The 20,149-nt window shown below is 44.9% G+C and overlaps 1 protein-coding gene across 1 annotated transcript in view; it reads right to left on the bottom strand.

Annotated features, from left to right (window-relative positions):
• Nucleotides 1-20,149, bottom strand: part of GCGR (glucagon receptor) — an 800,864-nt gene that overhangs the window by 263,999 nt on the left and 516,716 nt on the right. The window contains exons 5-6 of the mRNA XM_069655284.1: nt 19,099-19,220; nt 9,343-9,449 (exon numbers count right to left, since the gene is read on the bottom strand). Coding sequence (XP_069511385.1) covers nt 9,343-9,449; nt 19,099-19,220 — 229 coding nt within the window. The remainder of the gene's footprint in view (nt 1-9,342; nt 9,450-19,098; nt 19,221-20,149) is intronic.

Genomic DNA, 20,149 nt, shown 5'->3' with positions numbered 1-20,149 from the left:
AGAAGGAGGTAGCTTTACTGTTGAAGTGAGCGCTCAATTATAATCTTGTGTGTTTGTCATTGTGCTAGTCATGGGGAATAAGTACGGATATTTTGGACTCAGTTTTGGTGGTTTTATCTAAAGTCTTAAATCATCATGAGAAAGAGTAGAATGCCAACCCTCAGGAAAGAACCTGGTGCGGATGTCTTTGCCGCAGTAAGCACGAGACGAGCCAGTCTTGCTAGAGCAGCAGCTCTACCTTTACCTGCGTCTAATGAAGAAGAGGCTGCTCTTTTGCAGTGTGCACAAGATTGCTCACTGGCCGAAAAAAACACAGAGGACTTGATGGACCCTTCACAACCACTGTTTGTGGAGGAGGAGTCAACAGAGCCCATCAAACGCAATCAAGACATGAGACCTACACTGGAGGATCTATGTAAACCTGTCACCCCTAATTGTGATTATATTTTTGACTCCCCGAGTACTTTTCTTTCAAAGGAACACGCCATTGAATGTAACATTAATGGTTCTATGTCAGATATCAACCAACTTGTAGTTGATCCAGACACTTCAGTTATGCTGGGTATATTTAACAGGCTGATTCTGCTTGAATTACGAAAGCAGTCGGCTGCAATGACCAATTTATCTGTCGAAGTGGCGATGTTACCAAATAGGATGAGTGAAGCACTAGAACTCCTTGTTAGAAAGGATATATTAGTCAAGCTCACTGCTGAAGAGGGGCTTGGGACTACAGTTAAGACACCTAGTGGGCGATACATACCATCTGTAAACAGGGAAACAATAACAATTCCCAAAACACAGGGAGAGGAGGGGTTTCAGTCCACTCTCCCCAGTGAGGGACACTCATAAGGAACAAATAAGATGTTGGGAAGGGAAAGTAATCAGCCCAAAGGAGGTGAAGGAATCCAGAGTCAGGTGGACACGGACGATTTCCAAATTAGAATGTCTAAACGACAGGGCAAAAAAAAATAAATGAGGCAAATTAAAAATCATCAAGGACATTTTTGAGGGATTCGAACCTCAAACACACTATTCAAGAGGCACTTGAAGTGGTACGGGTACTAGAGAGACCAGTGGAAAGGCCAAGGAAGGGTAAGATTGACTCTGGCCCCCAGCCCAAGGTATTATCTGATCCAGCCTCGCAGAGCGTATTTTCTGAGGGTGAATACGCGCTCTCTGATATAATGAAAAAGAAAAGGGAAGATGTTTTCGATATTTTCAAAAATCCAACCCCAACTGTTAATGTTTCCAAAACTAGCAACCGTAACTTGACTGGGGGTCGAGTGGTACTGGTAATCCATCGTCGACTTCGGTTATGAAGGATACTACGACCCAACCCACGATTAATATATGTGATTCACCTGACTCTCCTAGGAAAGTAGAGAGAATTACAGTTAATGCAGGTCTTGGCAATGCGGAGTGGAAGGTCGCTCATGACACGACCTGTATTAATTTAACTACAGTGCCAGATCAATTAGTCACTTATGAAAATGGAGTCATACTGGATCCAACTGAAATAAAAGATATACCTAAAGTGTCTGACATAGACGAGCAGGCAAAAAAGGAAGACGATTTGAGACGTCTGATCCTTAAGATGTTTGCAGAAAAACAAACCCCTTCAGAGAATGGATTGAATTTGGCTGATATGAACCCATCAATGAAACCAACTGAAACTAGTACAAACAATAGCAAAGGGTATGTTACTTCTAGGAATAAGGAGATGGGTTCTCATGAGTTTGTGAACCAAGTTGGGGGGGCGGGATCTGTTTTTTACAATGAATCAAGAGAGGGATCTGAGAAAGCTATCCGATCCGGAGCTACCTGGGCTTATCATAAAATGTCTATTTAATGATACTGAAAATATATCCCTGAACAGACCTTATATTTTGTCTTTCTTTTCAGCCATTCCTGAGTTAAGCTTAATCACCTCTGAAGACATATACCTGGTTGATTTCATTCATAAAGTCAGATATGACTATGTATGTTTGGTTATACCCTCCCTCTTGGTGCGGTCATTGCTTTTGAAAGAAGCAGAACAGCTACAGTGTAGAGGTTTTGATAATTTTGAATACAATTTTACGATTCCCACTGCCCAGATTAATACACAAGTTACAGTGAATACCGAACGAGGTTACCAAGAGGCAATTATGAAAGGTCGAATTGTATTCAGGATTCCAACCCTGAGAAACAGGACTGGAGATGGTCTGCTCTGTCTTTGCGTGAGTCAATTGATACACTGAAAAAATTGGGTAAACCCTTTTAGCTCTCAAAGTCGTTTAAAGTTGGTGAGTTGGAATTCGAGAGGCTGTTATAACCTGATGAATAATGAGAAATTGATGCTGTATTTGGCACGGTTTGACTTTATTATTCAAGAGTCCTGGGCAAGAGAAAAATTGTGTTGAGAAGGTTTTAACATGTCTGTACTTTATGCGCAAGGCAGCAACAAGGGACGCCCTAAGGGCAGACTTATCATAGCAGCAAAAGACTCCAATCAGTTGTGCAAAACAGGGGAATGGTTCTTTTCACACTTCTTTCTGGTGGTGCCTTTTATAGTTGGGGACAAAGTAGCAGGTGTACCCCTACTTATCGTGAATGTATACTGGAATCCCAATGAGCATTCAGACCAATGGCTGGAGAATGAGTTAACCAACCTAGGGGTCTTTATTGAAGCATGGATTCAAGCAAATTCAGAGGGGCAGCTTGTTGTTGCTGGTGACATGAATGCCGACTACTCAGTTGAACGTTTGACCGGGGATGTGATATTCTCTAATATAGGCACTCACGTCAGAGTGGGTGGAAACTCCAAACTGCGAGGGAGGTTATGGGTTCATTTGGTGAGATATGTGGGCTTGATGTGTTAAATAATGAACATTTCACCTGGAAATCTAGGGGTCACAAATCAATAATTGACTATATTTTCCTGTCTGTTGGCTTGATGAATCGTTTGTTAAAATTTGATGTTAAGGAGTCAGCCTGTAGTGATCACTGTATGCGTATGTATATAATTATCGGCTTACTCTCAACAGCCAAAGGTCGATATTTACAACGAAGGTATAAAGTGCAATACTAGGGGCAACAGAATAAAGTAGACTAACAAAAAAACAGTAAAATTCTCAGCAGTTATGATAAGAGAATATGATACATTTTCTCATTATCAGCGGTTTGACATCTATTCAGCAACCAACTTCACCCAATACATAACAACCAACACTTCAAAGCTGGAGGATAACTCTTCTAAGAGGACAATGATGAATAAATCTCCCAAACACCAGACAGACAGCGAGGTGCATGACCGTAAATGTCATATGAGGAAAGAACTAAGGCACCTATTTAAATCAGGGCTTCCTGAAACGGTTATCCTGGTAAAGAAAACATTTTTATAAAATTACAAAATTATATAATTATATAAAATTACAAAATTATAAAAACTGGATGATCAGTCACAGAGGGTATATAGCTCAAGTGAATGGTGAAGGGATGTTAAAATCTTTGCGGGGGGTCAATTCCTCTAACATCTGGAAATTGATTAATGACTTAGAAAGACCAGAGACGTTGTCAATTCTTCCTGGTTAGGTCATTATATAACAGCTCTGGGAAGAAGGAGGGGATTGTGATTGATGATAGTCTAAAGTGGACCCTGGACTTCTCCCTAGATGATATTGTGGGCTTAATCAAAAGATCTAAAGATTCGGGTGCTCCAGGTCCAAACAATGTAACTAATACAATATTGAAGCTTAATCCAGTACTGTGGGCTAAAATCTTGTTTCTGCTTTTTGATAACATCTTGTTGCTTAAACTTATTCCACAATCATGGAGAGTTTTGATTGTGATACCAGTGTTTAAAAAAGGATCCCGTCTGTGTCCCTCGAGTTATAGGCCAATTGCAATAGCCGATCCTGAGTCCAAACTGTTTGCTTCTTTGGTACTTCTCGATATTCAGAAATGGATCACATTCTGGATCCAAAACAAATTGGCTTTAAAAAGAACATTGGTACCGACTATGGGGGTCTAATTTTAAAATATTTATCCGAGAAATCAATGAAAATAGGAGCTAAGCCGCCATTCATTGCATCAATGGACTGAAGTATGGCCTTTGATCTTGTCGACAGAAATACTTTATGGCAGTTGTTGATAGATTTAGACATGCCAAGACATCTGTTAGACATTGTGATTGCTCTCTACTCTGTTTCCAGGTTAAAGGTGCGTTTCAACTCTACGGGACATCTTTCTACAGAATTTATAATACCAAATGGCTTACACCAGGGGTGCATGTTGGCCCCCACGATATATAACTTGTATGTCAGTGGTGCCGAAGCAGCGTTGTCCCACAAAGGACTAGTGTCACCTAAACTTAACAATACTAGTTTTTCATGGATGGCTTACGCAGACAACTTCTGTTTGATGGACAATACAAAGGTGGGACTCCAACATTTAATAAAAGTCTTTGAAGGGTTTGTTTCTAAATTATCTTTGAAAATCAACCCTACAAAGACAATTATTGTTCGCTTTGGTAGACCAAATAAGAGTCAAAGTGCCTTTACCTGGTCTTGTGAAGGAAAACTGATTAGATCTCAACCGGCATTCAAATACTTGGGATACTACTTTTCTGGGGTAGGCTCCACCATCCTAATCAAAAGTCAACTCAAATTAAAAGCTGAAGTTGCAATAAGACAAATGTGCTCCATAGAAACGAAATTTGGTACGTTGTCTATGGTACCCTTGAGAGATTTCTATACTATGAAAGTGGTACCAAGACTTGTTTATCATTTGGAACTGTCTTCTAATGAGCTCACGGGTTACCTGGGGAGTTTGGAGGGTAAAATCTGGAGGTCTGTGTGATTTTTTTTACCAAAATGTATCCCAATTGAACTTATAAAGTACGAATTAGGCCTAAAATCCCTTTCAACTCTGGTAATTTGGAAAAGAATGTCTCTGTGGAGAAAATGGAAAATGGCAAATGAGGAGGAACTTTATGCGTGTGCAGGCAAAGAAATCATTATTCCTTTCATAAATACTTTGCATAACGAGATGACGATATACTTGGGAAATCTAGGCATGTCTGTCACAACACTGCTCAATAAACCAAATAAAATCAAAGAACGTTTAATAGGCTTTGATTGGCAGAATACAATGAATAGAATCTTAGAGTCCAAACTGTACAATCAGGTTTGTTCGACATGAAAATGGTCACCTTTTATGGAAGGATATCTAACCAAATATCCATGTAAGAGGCTATGCAATGATTTTATGCGTTTTAGATTTAATGTGATCCAAACAAATCAAATAAAGAGTATCAGAAACCAATGTTCAGAAGAATGGCAATGGTGTCGATTTTGTAAAGTTGAGGGGGTAGTAGAATCACTCCAACATGTACTGCTCATCTGTTCCGCACTTAAAAGTCAAAGGATTGCTTACGTTGCACAATTTGTACAATCAACTGAAACGGTTAATAGGGAATTGATATGAAATAGAATGCTGTAAAGTATATGTGTAACCTCTTTTCTGAGAAACGTTTGTGATCTGTGTTAACATTATATCTGATAGTGGTGATTGTTATGTTTATAGTATGAAAATGGAATTATAGTTTTTTTTTTGCCAAATTGTTACTTTATGCGTCATTGATGATTCGTGTGCTTTAGTTAAAAAATTGAGTGATTGTTTTCTTTGATAGATTTTATCTGCCATTGAACTGTATACTGTTTTTGAATTTTGTAAAGGTTTATAACAAAAATAAACAAAAAAATAAAAATATAAATAAATAAAAAAATAAAATGATGGCCCTTCCCGATCATACCTCAACAAAAAGCAGGATAAACAACAAGGGTCTACTTTCAGCAGATCTCGAGACCAAAAGAGGAGTCAAACAGGGCTGCCCCTTAGTGGCAACACTTTTTAAGCTTTATATAGCAGACCTCCCAGACTGTCTTAAAAACACGAGGCCATTTCCACCAAGATTGAATAATGTAGAGATTCCAACTATTTGTTATGTGGATGATATTATCCTAATGGACCGCACACAAATTGGGTTACAGCATATGTTGGTTGATCTACAAGTCAAATGAACTAGAAAATAACATCAAAAAAATGAAAATACTCTCGATCGGAGGAGCCAACACGAAGAAAGATAAACAATTCAATTGGCACATAGGGGAGGAAAAACTAGAAAAACTTATTTTGGAATTAGATTTAATCAGTCAATTGCCGAACGGAATTGGGAATTCGAACTGCACATAAAAGCTAAAAGATTAAGGGCCTCATTACACGGTATGCGATAACCATGGCGCTATTAGCGCCATGGTTGCCGCTGGTACTTTACCGTGTCCACCTTGGTGGATGGCGGAATTACCGGCCTACTCCAAGGTGAGCAGGGCCAGTAATTCCCCATTCACCAAGGCACTTCCCCATTCCCATTTTTGCCCCTATAGGGCTCAATGGGAATGGGGAAGGAGGTAATTACGGCACCGCACATTGCGGTACCGTAATTAGCACCAAGGTCCCTTTGCGGGCCCGTTCCTTAACGGCTGGTAAAACCAGCCATTGAGGTTGGGTCCGACAAAGGGACCTCGTAGTAAGGCGGTAAGGGTTTCCCGGTACCGGTGCCCTTGCCGGTACTGGTAAACCCTTACCGCATACCGTGTAATGAGGCCCTAAGTATGCAACGGGCAATCATGAATGGATGATACGGAAAGATCTCGTTACTACCAGTAAGAGCATTTTACGTACAAAAAGTAATACCAGCACTAATTTATGGAAGAGAGGCGGCTCTGAATATAACCTGGAAAGGCTGGACAAAGCTTGAAAGTAAATTTTGGAAGCGAATATTACATGCCGAGAAGTACACCGATGGCAGCGATACGAGCCCAATTGGGATTACAATCACTATACTCTGTCATAAAATGGAAACCGTTGGCTCTATTAAGAAAAACGATTCTACCACAACCGCCAGCAGGTTACCAAATCCTTGCAAAGTGCGAATCCGGAAAAAGTGCAGAGATGCTGTCACTTTGGAAAGAGAAGTGGAAGGATGAGCTCATAAAACTAGGCTCCTCGGAGGATGAATGAATAGCTAATCCAGGAAAAACCAAAGAGAGAGAAAAAACACAAGATTCGATAAAGACTAGAGATATTCGGTCATCATATAAATCCCAGAAGATGCTGCCACTGAGCATCGCAAGAGAGACACCTTACGAGCATACTTAGAGAAATCCTACACAAAGCATATTAGAGAAAGATTGATGCAAATAAGACTGGCTCTCTAACCAACGAATGCCTTCAAGTTTAACACAGGTTAGCGAGCTGTCGATTTTGCAAACTTCGAACGGAATTATTAACAACACGTGATGTTTTGTTGGAGTGCCTGTGGGTTGCCAGTATAAGGAGGAAAAGCCTGTTAATCTTCCTGATGGACGATTGGTGGCATTACTTTACTCAAGGTGGAAATCCACGCTTTACAGCAGCCGCCATTGTTCTACTGGATAACCTTATGAAAGAGAAAGAACAAGAAAACCTGCAGGGGACATGAACTGTCAGGTGGAGATTGAGGAGATTTCGGATCACAGAGATGTAAATAAGGCTCCACTGAAGAGTTGATCATTTTAGGATTGATGAGGATTGTGTTAAAAGTTTTATGTTAATGTAAAACTAAATTACACAATAATAAAAAATAAAAATAAATTAGCAGATGAAGTTGCATGGCTCGTGAGATGCAAGGGCACCATTAGCAGAGGAGGTTGCATGTCTCATGAGATGCAAGGGGACCAGTAGCAGGCGAGGTTGCATGTCTCATGAGATGCAAGGGGACCAGTAGCAGGCGAGGTTGCATGTCGCGTGAGATGCAAGGGGACATTGACAGATGAGGTTGCATGTCTCATGAGATGCAAGGGGACCACTAGCAGGCGAGGTTGCATGTCTCATGAGATGCAAGGGGACCAGTAGCAGGCGAGGTTGCATGTCGCGTGAGATGCAAGGGGACATTGGCAGATGAGGTTGCATTTCTTGTGAGATGCAAGAGGATCATTGGCCGATGAGGTTGTGTGTCTCGTGAGATGAAAGGGGGCCATTAGCAGATGAGGTTGCATGTCTCATGAGATGCAAGGGGACCACTAGCAGGCGAGGTTGCATGTCTCATGAGATGCAAGGGGACCAGTAGCAGGCGAGGTTGCATGTCGCGTGAGATGCAAGGGGACATTGGCAGATGAGGTTGCATTTCTTGTGAGATGCAAGGGGATCATTGGCCGATGAGGTTGTGTGTCTCGTGAGATGAAAGGGGGCCATTAGCAGATGAGGTTGCATGGTTTGTCTGATGGAAGGAGACCATTAGTAGATGAGGTTGCATGTCTCAGAGATGCAAGGGGACCATTAGCAGATGAGGTTGCATGGTTTGTCTGATGGAAGGAGACCATTAGTAGATGAGGTTGCATGTCTCAGAGATGTAAGGGGACCATTAGCAGATGAGGTTGCATGTCTCGTGAGATGCAAAGGGACCATTGGCAGATGAGGTTGCATGTTGCGTGAGATGCAAGGGGACATTGGCAGATGAGGTTGAATGTCTCGTGAGATGCAAGGGGACCATTGGCAGATGAGGTTGCATTTCTTGTGAGATGCAAGGGGACCATTGACAGATGAGGTTGTGTGTCTTGTGAGATGCAAGGGGACCATTGGCCGATGAGGTTGTGTGTCTCGTGAGATGAAAGGGGGCCATTAGCAGATGAGGTTGCATGGTTTGTCTGATGGAAGGAGACCATTAGTAGATGAGGTTGCATGTCTCAGAGATGCAAGGGGACCATTAGCAGATGAGGTTGCATGTGTCGTGAGATGCAAGGGGACCATTGGCAGATGAGGTTGCAGGTCTCATGATATGCAAGGGGGCCATTAGCAGATGAGGTAGCATGTCTCGTGAGATGCAAGGGGACCATTAGCAGACAAGGTTGCATGTCTTGCAAAATGCAAGGGAACCATTAGCAGATGAGGTTGCATAGCTCATGAAATGCAAGTGGACCATTGGCAGGTGAGGTTGCATGTCTCATGAGATGGAAGGGGACATTAGCAGATAAGGTTGCTTGTCTCGTGAGATGCAAGGGGACCACTGGCAGATGAGGTTGCATGCCTCGTGTGATGCAAGGGGACCATTGAGGTTCCAGCAAGTACTGAACTGAGAATTAAGGCTGGTGGAGATCCCGAGTAGGACTTCAGGCGGAGGGAGGGATGGTCATGGAAGAGAGAAAGGGTGAGAAAGAGGAAAGAAAGTGACAACAAGAAGGAGTGGTGTGAGATTCTCAATTCTTTTTCCTGGATCTTCCTCTCTATGAACATGTGCAGCCACCTGGCCCATGCCCCCTTTACCTGAAGCCCAGGAGGATGATGAGGGCCAGCACCAGGGTCCCCAGCGACAGGGAGAATCCCACTGTGTACATGATCTTAAATCTGTTATACGTCTGTGCGCTTTCTTCCTGTAACAGAGAAACAGAAGAGGGTTTAGAATACTTCCCACATGGAGAATCCCCAGTACTTTTAGCCTCTTCACATATTGTGCCTCCTAGCACTGCCCACCAGATAAAGTCACCCTTCATCTGACATGCCACAAATACTACCACCCACGTACGCACACACACACAGGATGCTCACACACTGCCCCTGTTCACATCCTCCAGTCTTGCGCACCAGTTGATCACACACCCAGCTGGTCAATCACTCTGGCTGCTCACACTGTGCCTGATCCCACGTGGCCCATGCTCACAGCCACCATCTGCTCATGACTACTCACATACTGTGCCTGATCCCACATGGGCCTGATCCCACGTGGCCCATGTTCACAGCCACCATCTGCTCATGACTAGTCACATACTTTCCACGTGGCCCATGCTCACAGCCACCATCTGCTCATGACTAGTCACATACTGTGGCTGATCCCACGTGGCCCATGCTCACAGACACCATCTGCTCATGACTAGTCACATACTGTGGCTGATCCCACGTGGCCCATGCTCACAGCCACCATCTGCTCATGACTAGTCACATACTGTGGCTAATCCCACGTGGCCCATGCTCACAGCCACCATCTGCTCATGACTAGTCACATACTGTGCCTGATCCCACGTGGCCCATGCTCACAGCCACCATCTGCTCATGACTAGTCACATACTGTGGCTGATCCCACGTGGCCCATGCTCACAGCCACCATCTGCTCATGACTAGTCCCATGCTCTACCTAGTCCCACACGCACATGCTCACAGCCACCATCTGCTCATGACTGCTTACATACTGTGGCTGATCACACACCTTCTCACTTATCATGTGCGCCCACACCTTGCCCACTAATAGTTTACCACCTTTTGTTCACACTGTACTTGTACGATACTACTAGGCCCTCCCCATCTCTGAACACACCATTGTTTCCCACTGGATGGATGTTCCGTCTTGTCAGAAATGGTTTACAGAAATGCAATGTAGGTCTATATGGTTGTTCTCTGTGACCCGACGTGATCAACCCAAGCACAAGCAGTTCGGGTCAAGTCTGAACAGTGGCACCCACACCTGCTCACACATAGTGACTACTTGAACGCTCCCTGTGCTTATACAACACACCATCAAAAGAACATCATAGCAGAAGAGCAATTGATTTAGGGATTGCAATGTTAATACAAAGGGAGACCAAGAATTGGAAAATAACGAGCTGCGATGAGGCAGAAAGGCTCACTTTCACTGTGTCTCTCCAGCAGAAAGGCACACTTTCACTGTGTCTCTCCAGCAGAAAGACACGTTTTCACTGTGTCTCTCCAGCAGAAAGGCGCAGTTTCACTGTGTTTCTCCAGCAGAAAGGCACACTTTCACTGTGTCTCTCCAGCAGAAAGGCACACTTTTACTGTGTATCTTCAGCAGAAAGGCTCACTTTCACTGTGTCTCTCCAGCAGAAAGACACACTTTTACTGTGTCTCTCCAGCAGAAAGACACGTTTTCACTGTGTATCTCCAGCAGTAAGACACGTTTTCACTGTGTATCTCCAGTAGAAAGGCACACTTTCACTGTGTCTCTCCAGCAGAAAGACACACTTTTACTGTGTCTCTCCAGCAGAAAGACACGTTTTCACTGTGTTTCTCCAGCAGAAATGCTCACTTTCACTGTGTATCTCCAGCAGAAAGGTGCAGTTTCACTGTGTCTCTCCAGCAGAAAGACACACTTTTACTGTGTCTCTCCAGCAGAAAGACACGTTTTCACTGTGTTTCTCCAGCAGAAATGCTCACTTTCACTGTGTCTCTCCAGCAGAAAGGTGCAGTTTCACTGTGTCTCTCCAGCAGAAAGACACACTTTTACTGTGTCTCTCCAGCAGAAAGACACGTTTTCACTGTGTATCTCCAGCAGAAAGACACGTTTTCACTGTGTATGTCCAGTAGAAAGGCACACTTTCACTGTGTCTCTCCAGCAGAAAGGCACACTTTCACTGTGTCTCTCCAGCAGAAAGACACGTTTTCACTGTGTCTCTCCAGCAGAAAGGCGCAGTTTCACTGTGTTTCTCCAGCAGAAAGGCACACTTTCACTGTGTCTCTCCAGCAGAAAGGCACACTTTTACTGTGTATCTTCAGCAGAAAGGCTCACTTTCACTGTGTCTCTCCAGCAGAAAGACACACTTTTACTGTGTCTCTCCAGCAGAAAGACACGTTTTCACTGTGTATCTCCAGCAGTAAGACACGTTTTCACTGTGTATCTCCAGTAGAAAGGCACACTTTCACTGTGTCTCTCCAGCAGAAAGACACACTTTTACTGTGTCTCTCCAGCAGAAAGACACGTTTTCACTGTGTTTCTCCAGCAGAAATGCTCACTTTCACTGTGTATCTCCAGCAGAAAGGTGCAGTTTCACTGTGTCTCTCCAGCAGAAAGACACACTTTTACTGTGTCTCTCCAGCAGAAAGACACGTTTTCACTGTGTTTCTCCAGCAGAAATGCTCACTTTCACTGTGTCTCTCCAGCAGAAAGGTGCAGTTTCACTGTGTCTCTCCAGCAGAAAGACACACTTTTACTGTGTCTCTCCAGCAGAAAGACACGTTTTCACTGTGTATCTCCAGCAGAAAGACACGTTTTCACTGTGTATGTCCAGTAGAAAGGCACACTTTCACTGTGTCTCTCCAGCAGAAAGACACACTTTTACTGTGTCTCTCCAGCAGAAAGACACGTTTTCACTGTGTTTCTCCAGCAGAAATGCTCACTTTCACTGTGTATCTCCAGCAGAAAGGTGCAGTTTCACTGTGTCTCTCCAGCAGAAAGACACACTTTTACTGTGTCTCTCCAGCAGAAAGACACGTTTTCACTGTGTATCTCCAGCAGAAAGACACGTTTTCACTGTGTATCTCCAGTAGAAAGGCACACTTTCACTGTGACTCTCCAGCAGAAAGGTGCAGTTTCACTGTGTCTCTCCAGCAGAAAGACACACTTTTACTGTGTCTCTCCAGCAGAAAGACACACTTTTACTGTGTCTCTCCAGCAGAAAGACACGTTTTCACTGTGTATCTCCAGCAGAAAGACACGTTTTCACTGTGTATCTCCAGTAGAAAGGCACACTTTCACTGTGTCTCTCCAGCAGAAAGACACACTTTCACTGTGTCTCTCCAGCAGAAAGACACGTTTTCACTGTGTATCGCCAGCAGAAATGCTCACTTTCACTGTGTATCTCCAGCAGAAAGGTGCAGTTTCACTGTGTCTCTCCAGCAGAAAGACACACTTTTACTGTGTCTCTCCAGCAGAAAGACACGTTTTCACTGTGTATCTCCAGTAGAAAGGCACACTTTCATTGTGTCTCTCCAGCAGAAAGACACACTTTTACTGTGTCTCTCCAGCAGAAAGACACGTTTTCACTGTGTCTCTCCAGCAGAAAGGCGCAGTTTCACTGTGTTTCTCCAGCAGAAAGGCACACTTTCACTGTGTCTCTCCAGCAGAAAGGCACACTTTTACTGTGTATCTTCAGCAGAAAGGCTCACTTTCACTGTGTCTCTCCAGCAGAAAGACACACTTTTACTGTGTCTCTCCAGCAGAAAGACACGTTTTCACTGTGTATCTCCAGCAGTAAGACACATTTTCACTGTGTATCTCCAGTAGAAAGGCACACTTTCACTGTGTCTCTCCAGCAGAAAGACACACTTTTACTGTGTCTCTCCAGCAGAAAGACACGTTTTCACTGTGTTTCTCCAGCAGAAATGCTCACTTTCACTGTGTATCTCCAGCAGAAAGGTGCAGTTTCACTGTGTCTCTCCAGCAGAAAGACACACTTTTACTGTGTCTCTCCAGCAGAAAGACACGTTTTCACTGTGTTTCTCCAGCAGAAATGCTCACTTTCACTGTGTCTCTCCAGCAGAAAGGTGCAGTTTCACTGTGTCTCTCCAGCAGAAAGACACACTTTTACTGTGTCTCTCCAGCAGAAAGACACGTTTTCACTGTGTATCTCCAGCAGAAAGACACGTTTTCACTGTGTATCTCCAGTAGAAAGGCACACTTTCACTGTGTCTCTCCAGCAGAAAGACACACTTTTACTGTGTCTCTCCAGCAGAAAGACACGTTTTCACTGTGTTTCTCCAGCAGAAATGCTCACTTTCACTGTGTATCTCCAGCAGAAAGGTGCAGTTTCACTGTGTCTCTCCAGCAGAAAGACACACTTTTACTGTGTCTCTCCAGCAGAAAGACACGTTTTCACTGTGTATCTCCAGCAGAAAGACACGTTTTCACTGTGTATCTCCAGTAGAAAGGTACACTTTCACTGTGACTCTCCAGCAGAAAGGTGCAGTTTCACTGTGTCTCTCCAGCAGAAAGACACACTTTTACTGTGTCTCTCCAGCAGAAAGACACACTTTTACTGTGTCTCTCCAGCAGAAAGACACGTTTTCACTGTGTATCTCCAGCAGAAAGACACGTTTTCACTGTGTATCTCCAGTAGAAAGGCACACTTTCACTGTGTCTCTCCAGCAGAAAGACACACTTTCACTGTGTCTCTCCAGCAGAAAGACACGTTTTCACTGTGTATCGCCAGCAGAAATGCTCACTTTCACTGTGTATCTCCAGCAGAAAGGTGCAGTTTCACTGTGTCTCTCCAGCAGAAAGACACGTTTTCACTGTGTATCTCCAGCAGAAAGGCGCAGTTTTACTGTGTTTCTCCAGCAGAAAGACACACTTTTACTGTGTCTCTCCAGCAGAAAGACACGTTTTCACTGTGTATCTCCAGCAGAAAGGCACGTTTTCACTGTGTATCTCCAGCAGAAAGACACACTTTCACTGTGTCTCTCCAGCAGAAAGACACGTTTTCACTGTGTATCTCCAGCAGAAATGCTCACTTTCACTGTGTCTCTCCAGCAGAAAGACACACTTTCACTGTGTCTCTCCAGCAGAAAGACACACTTTTACTGTGTCTCTCCAGCAGAAAGACACGTTTTCACTGTGTATCTCCAGCAGAAAGGCGCAGTTTTACTGTGTTTCTCCAGCAGAAAGACACACTTTTACTGTGTCTCTCCAGCAGAAAGACACGTTTTCACTGTGTATCTCCAGCAGAAAGGCACGTTTTCACTGTGTATCTCCAGCAGAAATGCTCACTTTCACTGTGTCTCTCCAGCAGAAAGACACACTTTCACTGTGTCTCTCCAGCAGAAAGACACACTTTCACTGTGTCTCTCCAGCAGAAAGGCACGTTTTCACTGTGTATCTCCAGCAGAAAGGCACAATTTCACTGTGTATCTCCAGCAGAAAGGCACACTTTCACTGTGTATCTCCAGCAGAAAGGCACGTTTTCACTGTGTATCTCCAGCAGAAAGGCACGTTTTCACTGTGTATCTCCAGCAGAAAGGCGCAGTTTTACTGTGTTTCTCCAGCAGAAAGACACACTTTTACTGTGTCTCTCCAGCAGAAAGACACGTTTTCACTGTGTATCTCCAGCAGAAAGGCACGTTTTCACTGTGTATCTCCAGCAGAAAGGCACGTTTTCACTGTGTATCTCCAGCAGAAATGCTCACTTTCACTGTGTCTCTCCAGCAGAAAGACACACTTTCACTGTGTCTCTCCAGCAGAAAGACACACTTTCACTGTGTCTCTCCAGCAGAAAGGCACGTTTTCACTGTGTATCTCCAGCAGAAAGGCACACTTTCACTGTGTATCTCCAGCAGAAAGGCACACTTTCACTGTGTATCTCCAGCAGAAAGGCACACTTTTACTGTGTCTCTCCAGCAGAAAGACACGTTTTCACTGTGTATCTCCAGCAGAAAGGCACACTTTCACTGTGTTTCTCCAGCAGAAAGACACACTTTCACTGTGTCTCTCCAGCAGAAAGACACGTTTTCACTGTGTATCTCCAGCAGAAATGCTCACTTTCACTGTGTCTCTCCAGCAGAAAGACACACTTTCACTGTGTCTCTCCAGCAGAAAGACACGGTTTCACTGTGTATCTCCAGCAGAAAGGCGCAGTTTTACTGTGTTTCTCCAGCAGAAAGACACACTTTTACTGTGTCTCTCCAGCAGAAAGACACGTTTTCACTGTGTATCTCCAGCAGAAAGGCACGTTTTCACTGTGTATCTCCAGCAGAAAGGCACGTTTTCACTGTGTATCTCCAGCAGAAAGGCGCAGTTTTACTGTGTTTCTCCAGCAGAAAGACACACTTTTACTGTGTCTCTCCAGCAGAAAGACACGTTTTCACTGTGTATCTCCAGCAGAAAGGCACACTTTCCCTGTGTCTCTCCAGCAGAAAGACACACTTTCACTGTGTCTCTCCAGCAGAAAGACACGTTTTCACTGTGTATCTCCAGCAGAAAGGCACACTTTCACTGTGTATCTCCAGCAGAAAGGCACGTTTTCACTGTGTATCTCCAGCAGAAAGACACGCTGTCACTGGGTCTCTCCAGCAGAAAGACACGTTGTCACTGTGTGTGTCCAGCAGAAATGCGCGTGGGAATGGAAATGGGAATCTTGAGTAACGAATGAGCCCGATTCCAAGGAGTGTATAGAAACGGTGGATGCATTGCTATTCCTTGGAGGGGGTTCGTGGATACGTCGGAGCTCCTTTCTCTTCAGCGAAGGGAGATGGTGTCACTTGGCTTCTTTTTTGGAGATGCAGGTGTCCTTTGAAGTCGCGACAGATGCACACGTCCAGCATTCATGGTCTTGTCTGTATCTCTTGGAATAGCCCACCCCCCCGGCTGAGCCTGCTTGCATAGGTTCGGAGTCAGTATCTTCGGTTAGTTTCCCAAAGAGGATACAAGGGGTGCCGGCCTAGGCACACTTACTTTCCTACTCCCTAAGTTTTACTATAGCCTGCAGTTCAATATAAAGCCCATTGCTACCAGGCTCAAAAAGGATGTGTGTCTCTCCTCGATTAAGTTCATCTTTTAATCCTTGACAGAAGCTGCAAAATGGTGTGAGTACCTGGGCATCTAATATCAGTGCCAGGCAAATGCTCTCTAATACCTAAACCAAGCCAACACTGTTGGCTTTGCCAGTGCCTGTTTTTATCAGGACTTCAGTGTAGGGCACACATACTGCTGCTGAAGGTGCATTTGGTTAAGACATTTGTATTACGCCAGATGCGCATTTAGCGCTCCAAATAAGCAATTCGCTCTCAGAAGACTGCTTTGAAATGTCACTGGCAGACACTTTGAGCACAAACGTTCATGTTACTGCCTGATAATGGCATATCAAAGAGATCCCGCAGGGAGGGGGCCGGGAATTTGGGCAGAGATGGACAGAAATTTGGTGGGAATAGTCATAGGGATTAGCATGGCTGTGGGTAGTAAATAACCAACAGAACCTTGAAGCTTTGTGTCCCTAATAATATCCAGTCGCCCTCCTACCTGTGCTCTAATGAACATTTTCAGCATATTGGGAGCGCATTGGCGCCACCTAATAGTCAAAACTAAAAAAAATGAGACATGCACAAAAAAAGAACAGGGGGCTGTTCAGGGCTCCCCTGGCGCAGACTCGTAAGAGGCACGGGGCAATGCAAAATGCAAGGATACATAATGACTTCTGTGCATAGTCTCAGCTGTGGATAACAGTGGCACGAGGCGCTCCTGCTTGAAATGTATTCCTGGCCTTTTGTATTTCCAGGAAATTCTGCAATCCGGCATGAGGAACACTTTAAGGTCTGTATCCAAGTGATTTATTATGAATCGCATACCTAGCTGGAAGCAACAGCGCGCTGCACATAGCGGGCACACCCAGGGGGTTACAGGTGGAGAGCAGGTGCTTCGGGGGTAATTAAGTGTGGCGGAGAGAGTGGGAGGGACCTGCCATGCTAGATTGTGGATTGTGCTCCCATTAGCCATGTAATTGTAATTGTTTATTTATACAGCGCCTATACACAAGTGGAGTGCTTCAAAGCGCTTGAAGGCGCGAAGGGAGCAAGGCAATAGAGTAGTCATTCTTAGGCCTTGAAGTTTCCTGTGGATGCTAGGAACCAATAATATAGCATGTATATTGGGCACTCACCTAAGACTCGTGCATTCTTGGGGCCAGGCTTTGCAGCATTTCAGGTGCATGCCACCCGTCCAGCCTTTAGTAAATGCACAGGATAAAATGGCCGTGCCCATTCACAAGCGGGCCTCTCAAATAGGTGCATCAGCTATGCTTCCTGACAGGCCTGTTGGGTGTGAATGGAGCCCACTGTCTGCAAAGGCAGCTTGTCTGGACACACAAACAGTATCCGCAAACAAAGACCGTCTATATACACTCCCTGTAAACACATCTTTCCGGGATACACAAACAGACTACAATCATGGCCTATATTTATTAACACACCATCTACAAACAGAGTAAGAATGAAGGCACACACTGTCAGCATACATGCTTTGTTGTATGCACACATTGTCTCCAAACTCCCCCTGTGTTCACGCACGCTATCAGCTAGGGTGACCAGACCTCCAGGTTTTGCCAGGGCGGTCCCAGAATTCGGCCCCTGTCACGGTTTTACGAAAGGGTTGGCGACCACTGCAGCGATGCAATAAATGACGGAGATATTCATTGATAATGAACAGTTCTCTTGCTTTCAGTTGTCCCATTTTTCTCTTCAGCCCCCGGGTGTGTCACTAGTCCTACTTTTATGTCTGTGGCCTGTCCCGTTTTTTAATTTTCAAAATATGGTCACCCTATGTCAGCAGAGCCAATGTCCGTGTAGAAACACTACACCGGCAAACATAAAATGTAGTAGCAGTAAAGTTGTTTATTGAAATTATCCATTAACAAAAAACACAACATAAAAAACAAATTATACAACTCATCATAAAATAACACTATAAATGCCATAAATATGATGTTGCATTCTAAAAATAGATTACCCCCCCTCAAACATTTGGCACACATTTCCGATTCTCACAGCATACATAACACATAGGATACACACATTGTTGAGCACACATCCTTTTTGCGAACACACCATGTGTGCTGAGAGGGCATAGGGAGATTAGAGGCAGAAGGAAGCCCTGCAGAGGAATCCTGGGTAACAGTGAGTTCAGGAAGAGTGAGGGGGAGACTGAGGAGGGGGCGGTGTGAGCAGAGAGGTAAACACTGAGAGGAGGCTTGGGAAATTGCTGGGGAGGGGAGGAGCCTAGAGCGGGGAGGGGCATGAAAGAGAGTATAGAAGAGGAAGTGGGATATCAAGCTAGAGGAGTGTGGCGGGGTTGTGGCAGAGGTGTGAGGCAGTGGGCGGGGCTGAAGGTGCAGAAGAAGGGTCCGCTAGTAATGGGAGTGAAAAGAATTGGGCTAGGATGGAGAGGGAAGGGGCAGGTGGCAATAGGGCCAGGACCGGAGTTTAGAGGCCTGAGCAAGAATGGAAAGAGGAAGGTGCTGAGTGGAAGGGCCAGAGGTTGCGTCCACCGTCGGCACACGCCCATGGTGCTCTGGTGAGATGTTATGTTATGTTGATTTATACCGCGCAACACTACTACCCAGCGGTAGTCTCCCGAGCTGTGCGCAGGCCGCTTGTGGGGCTCAAGACCCGAGGACAATGTTCTACAAACAAAGCAAAGCGCGTTCTGCGCCTTCGCGCAGTGGCGCATTGTACCGCACCAGACCACTGCACCACACTGCAGCGGCAAAGGCTTCCACATACAAGCTCAAAAAAGTGGACCACTATTCAGACCTGAGCTCGGATCTCTTCGGCATCCACTTCGCACTCGGTGGCATCCCTCACAGTGTGTCCATTCATGGTGGGAGCCCACTGGCCTTCAGGACCGCACCTCCTGTAAACATACCCATGTTGCACTGCAGGGAGTGGGGGGGAGAGAGAGAGAGAGAGAGAGAGAGAGAGAGAGAGAGAAATGGTTATATTGGCAGTGACCCATATAATAATAGCATAAGTGAAATCACTCTCGGCAAAGCGGAATGGCACACATGTGCCTCTACTTTTGTTTCCGTGCAGAGCAGGTTATTTTCTCATTTTGCCCTTCTTTGGGACCATTTAGCCGCTCATTCACAGAGCGTTTCCCAATGGGAGTTTGCCATTATAAAACGCATCTGTGAATTAGGCCCTTAGTATGTTGGGCAATTTTGCTTTAGAAATGGAAACCTTTTGCTCAATTAGGAAACTGAAAAGTTATGGGTCCAATTAATTGACAGACATATTCGCACACGTGCCTCTAAGCTGTGACAAAAACGACATTTCAGGAAGGAAAACTGGCCAAAAGTGAACATTTGCTGAGAGTGCGGATTTTGCCCAGAATTCGCCATTTAACCTGCAGAGTGAAATACAGACATTTCGCCGACCCCATCAACTCCCTGCCCTCCACCTCTCTCCTACTCACTGTCCGTCCTGTGCCGGCCCCGCCCCAGACTTGTCCGTCGTCGATCTCCATCCGTCCAAGCCCCTTCACTGCAGGCTTAGGAGACCGCCACGCCTCTGAGCTTGCCGTGTCCTATGTTAAAATCATGCATGCGGCGCCCGCCAATAGATGGTGCATTCCCATTGACCAAGGCACAATTCATTGCCGTTCCCCAGCTGCAATGGTGAACTGCCCCGATTGGCAGGGTTGCTGTTTCCCAAAGCCACCCACCCCTTCACACAAATCCGGGCCTTTGGTCTAAACTTCCCATGCAATGTGGGTCTCGTACCATACAAGTCTTGCTGTGGGCTAGGGTGGGCAGTGTATTCCATTTTCAATTAAGAACCTACATTTTGCTTGAGAATATCATCT

The sequence above is a fragment of the Ambystoma mexicanum genome, chromosome 3q, assembly GCF_040938575.1.
Source record: "Ambystoma mexicanum isolate Mex_15411 chromosome 3q, UKY_AmexF1_1, whole genome shotgun sequence".
NCBI lineage: Eukaryota > Metazoa > Chordata > Amphibia > Caudata > Ambystomatidae > Ambystoma > Ambystoma mexicanum.
Note: the sequence above shows the minus strand (reverse complement) of the source record. Positions and strands in the feature narration are given on the sequence as shown.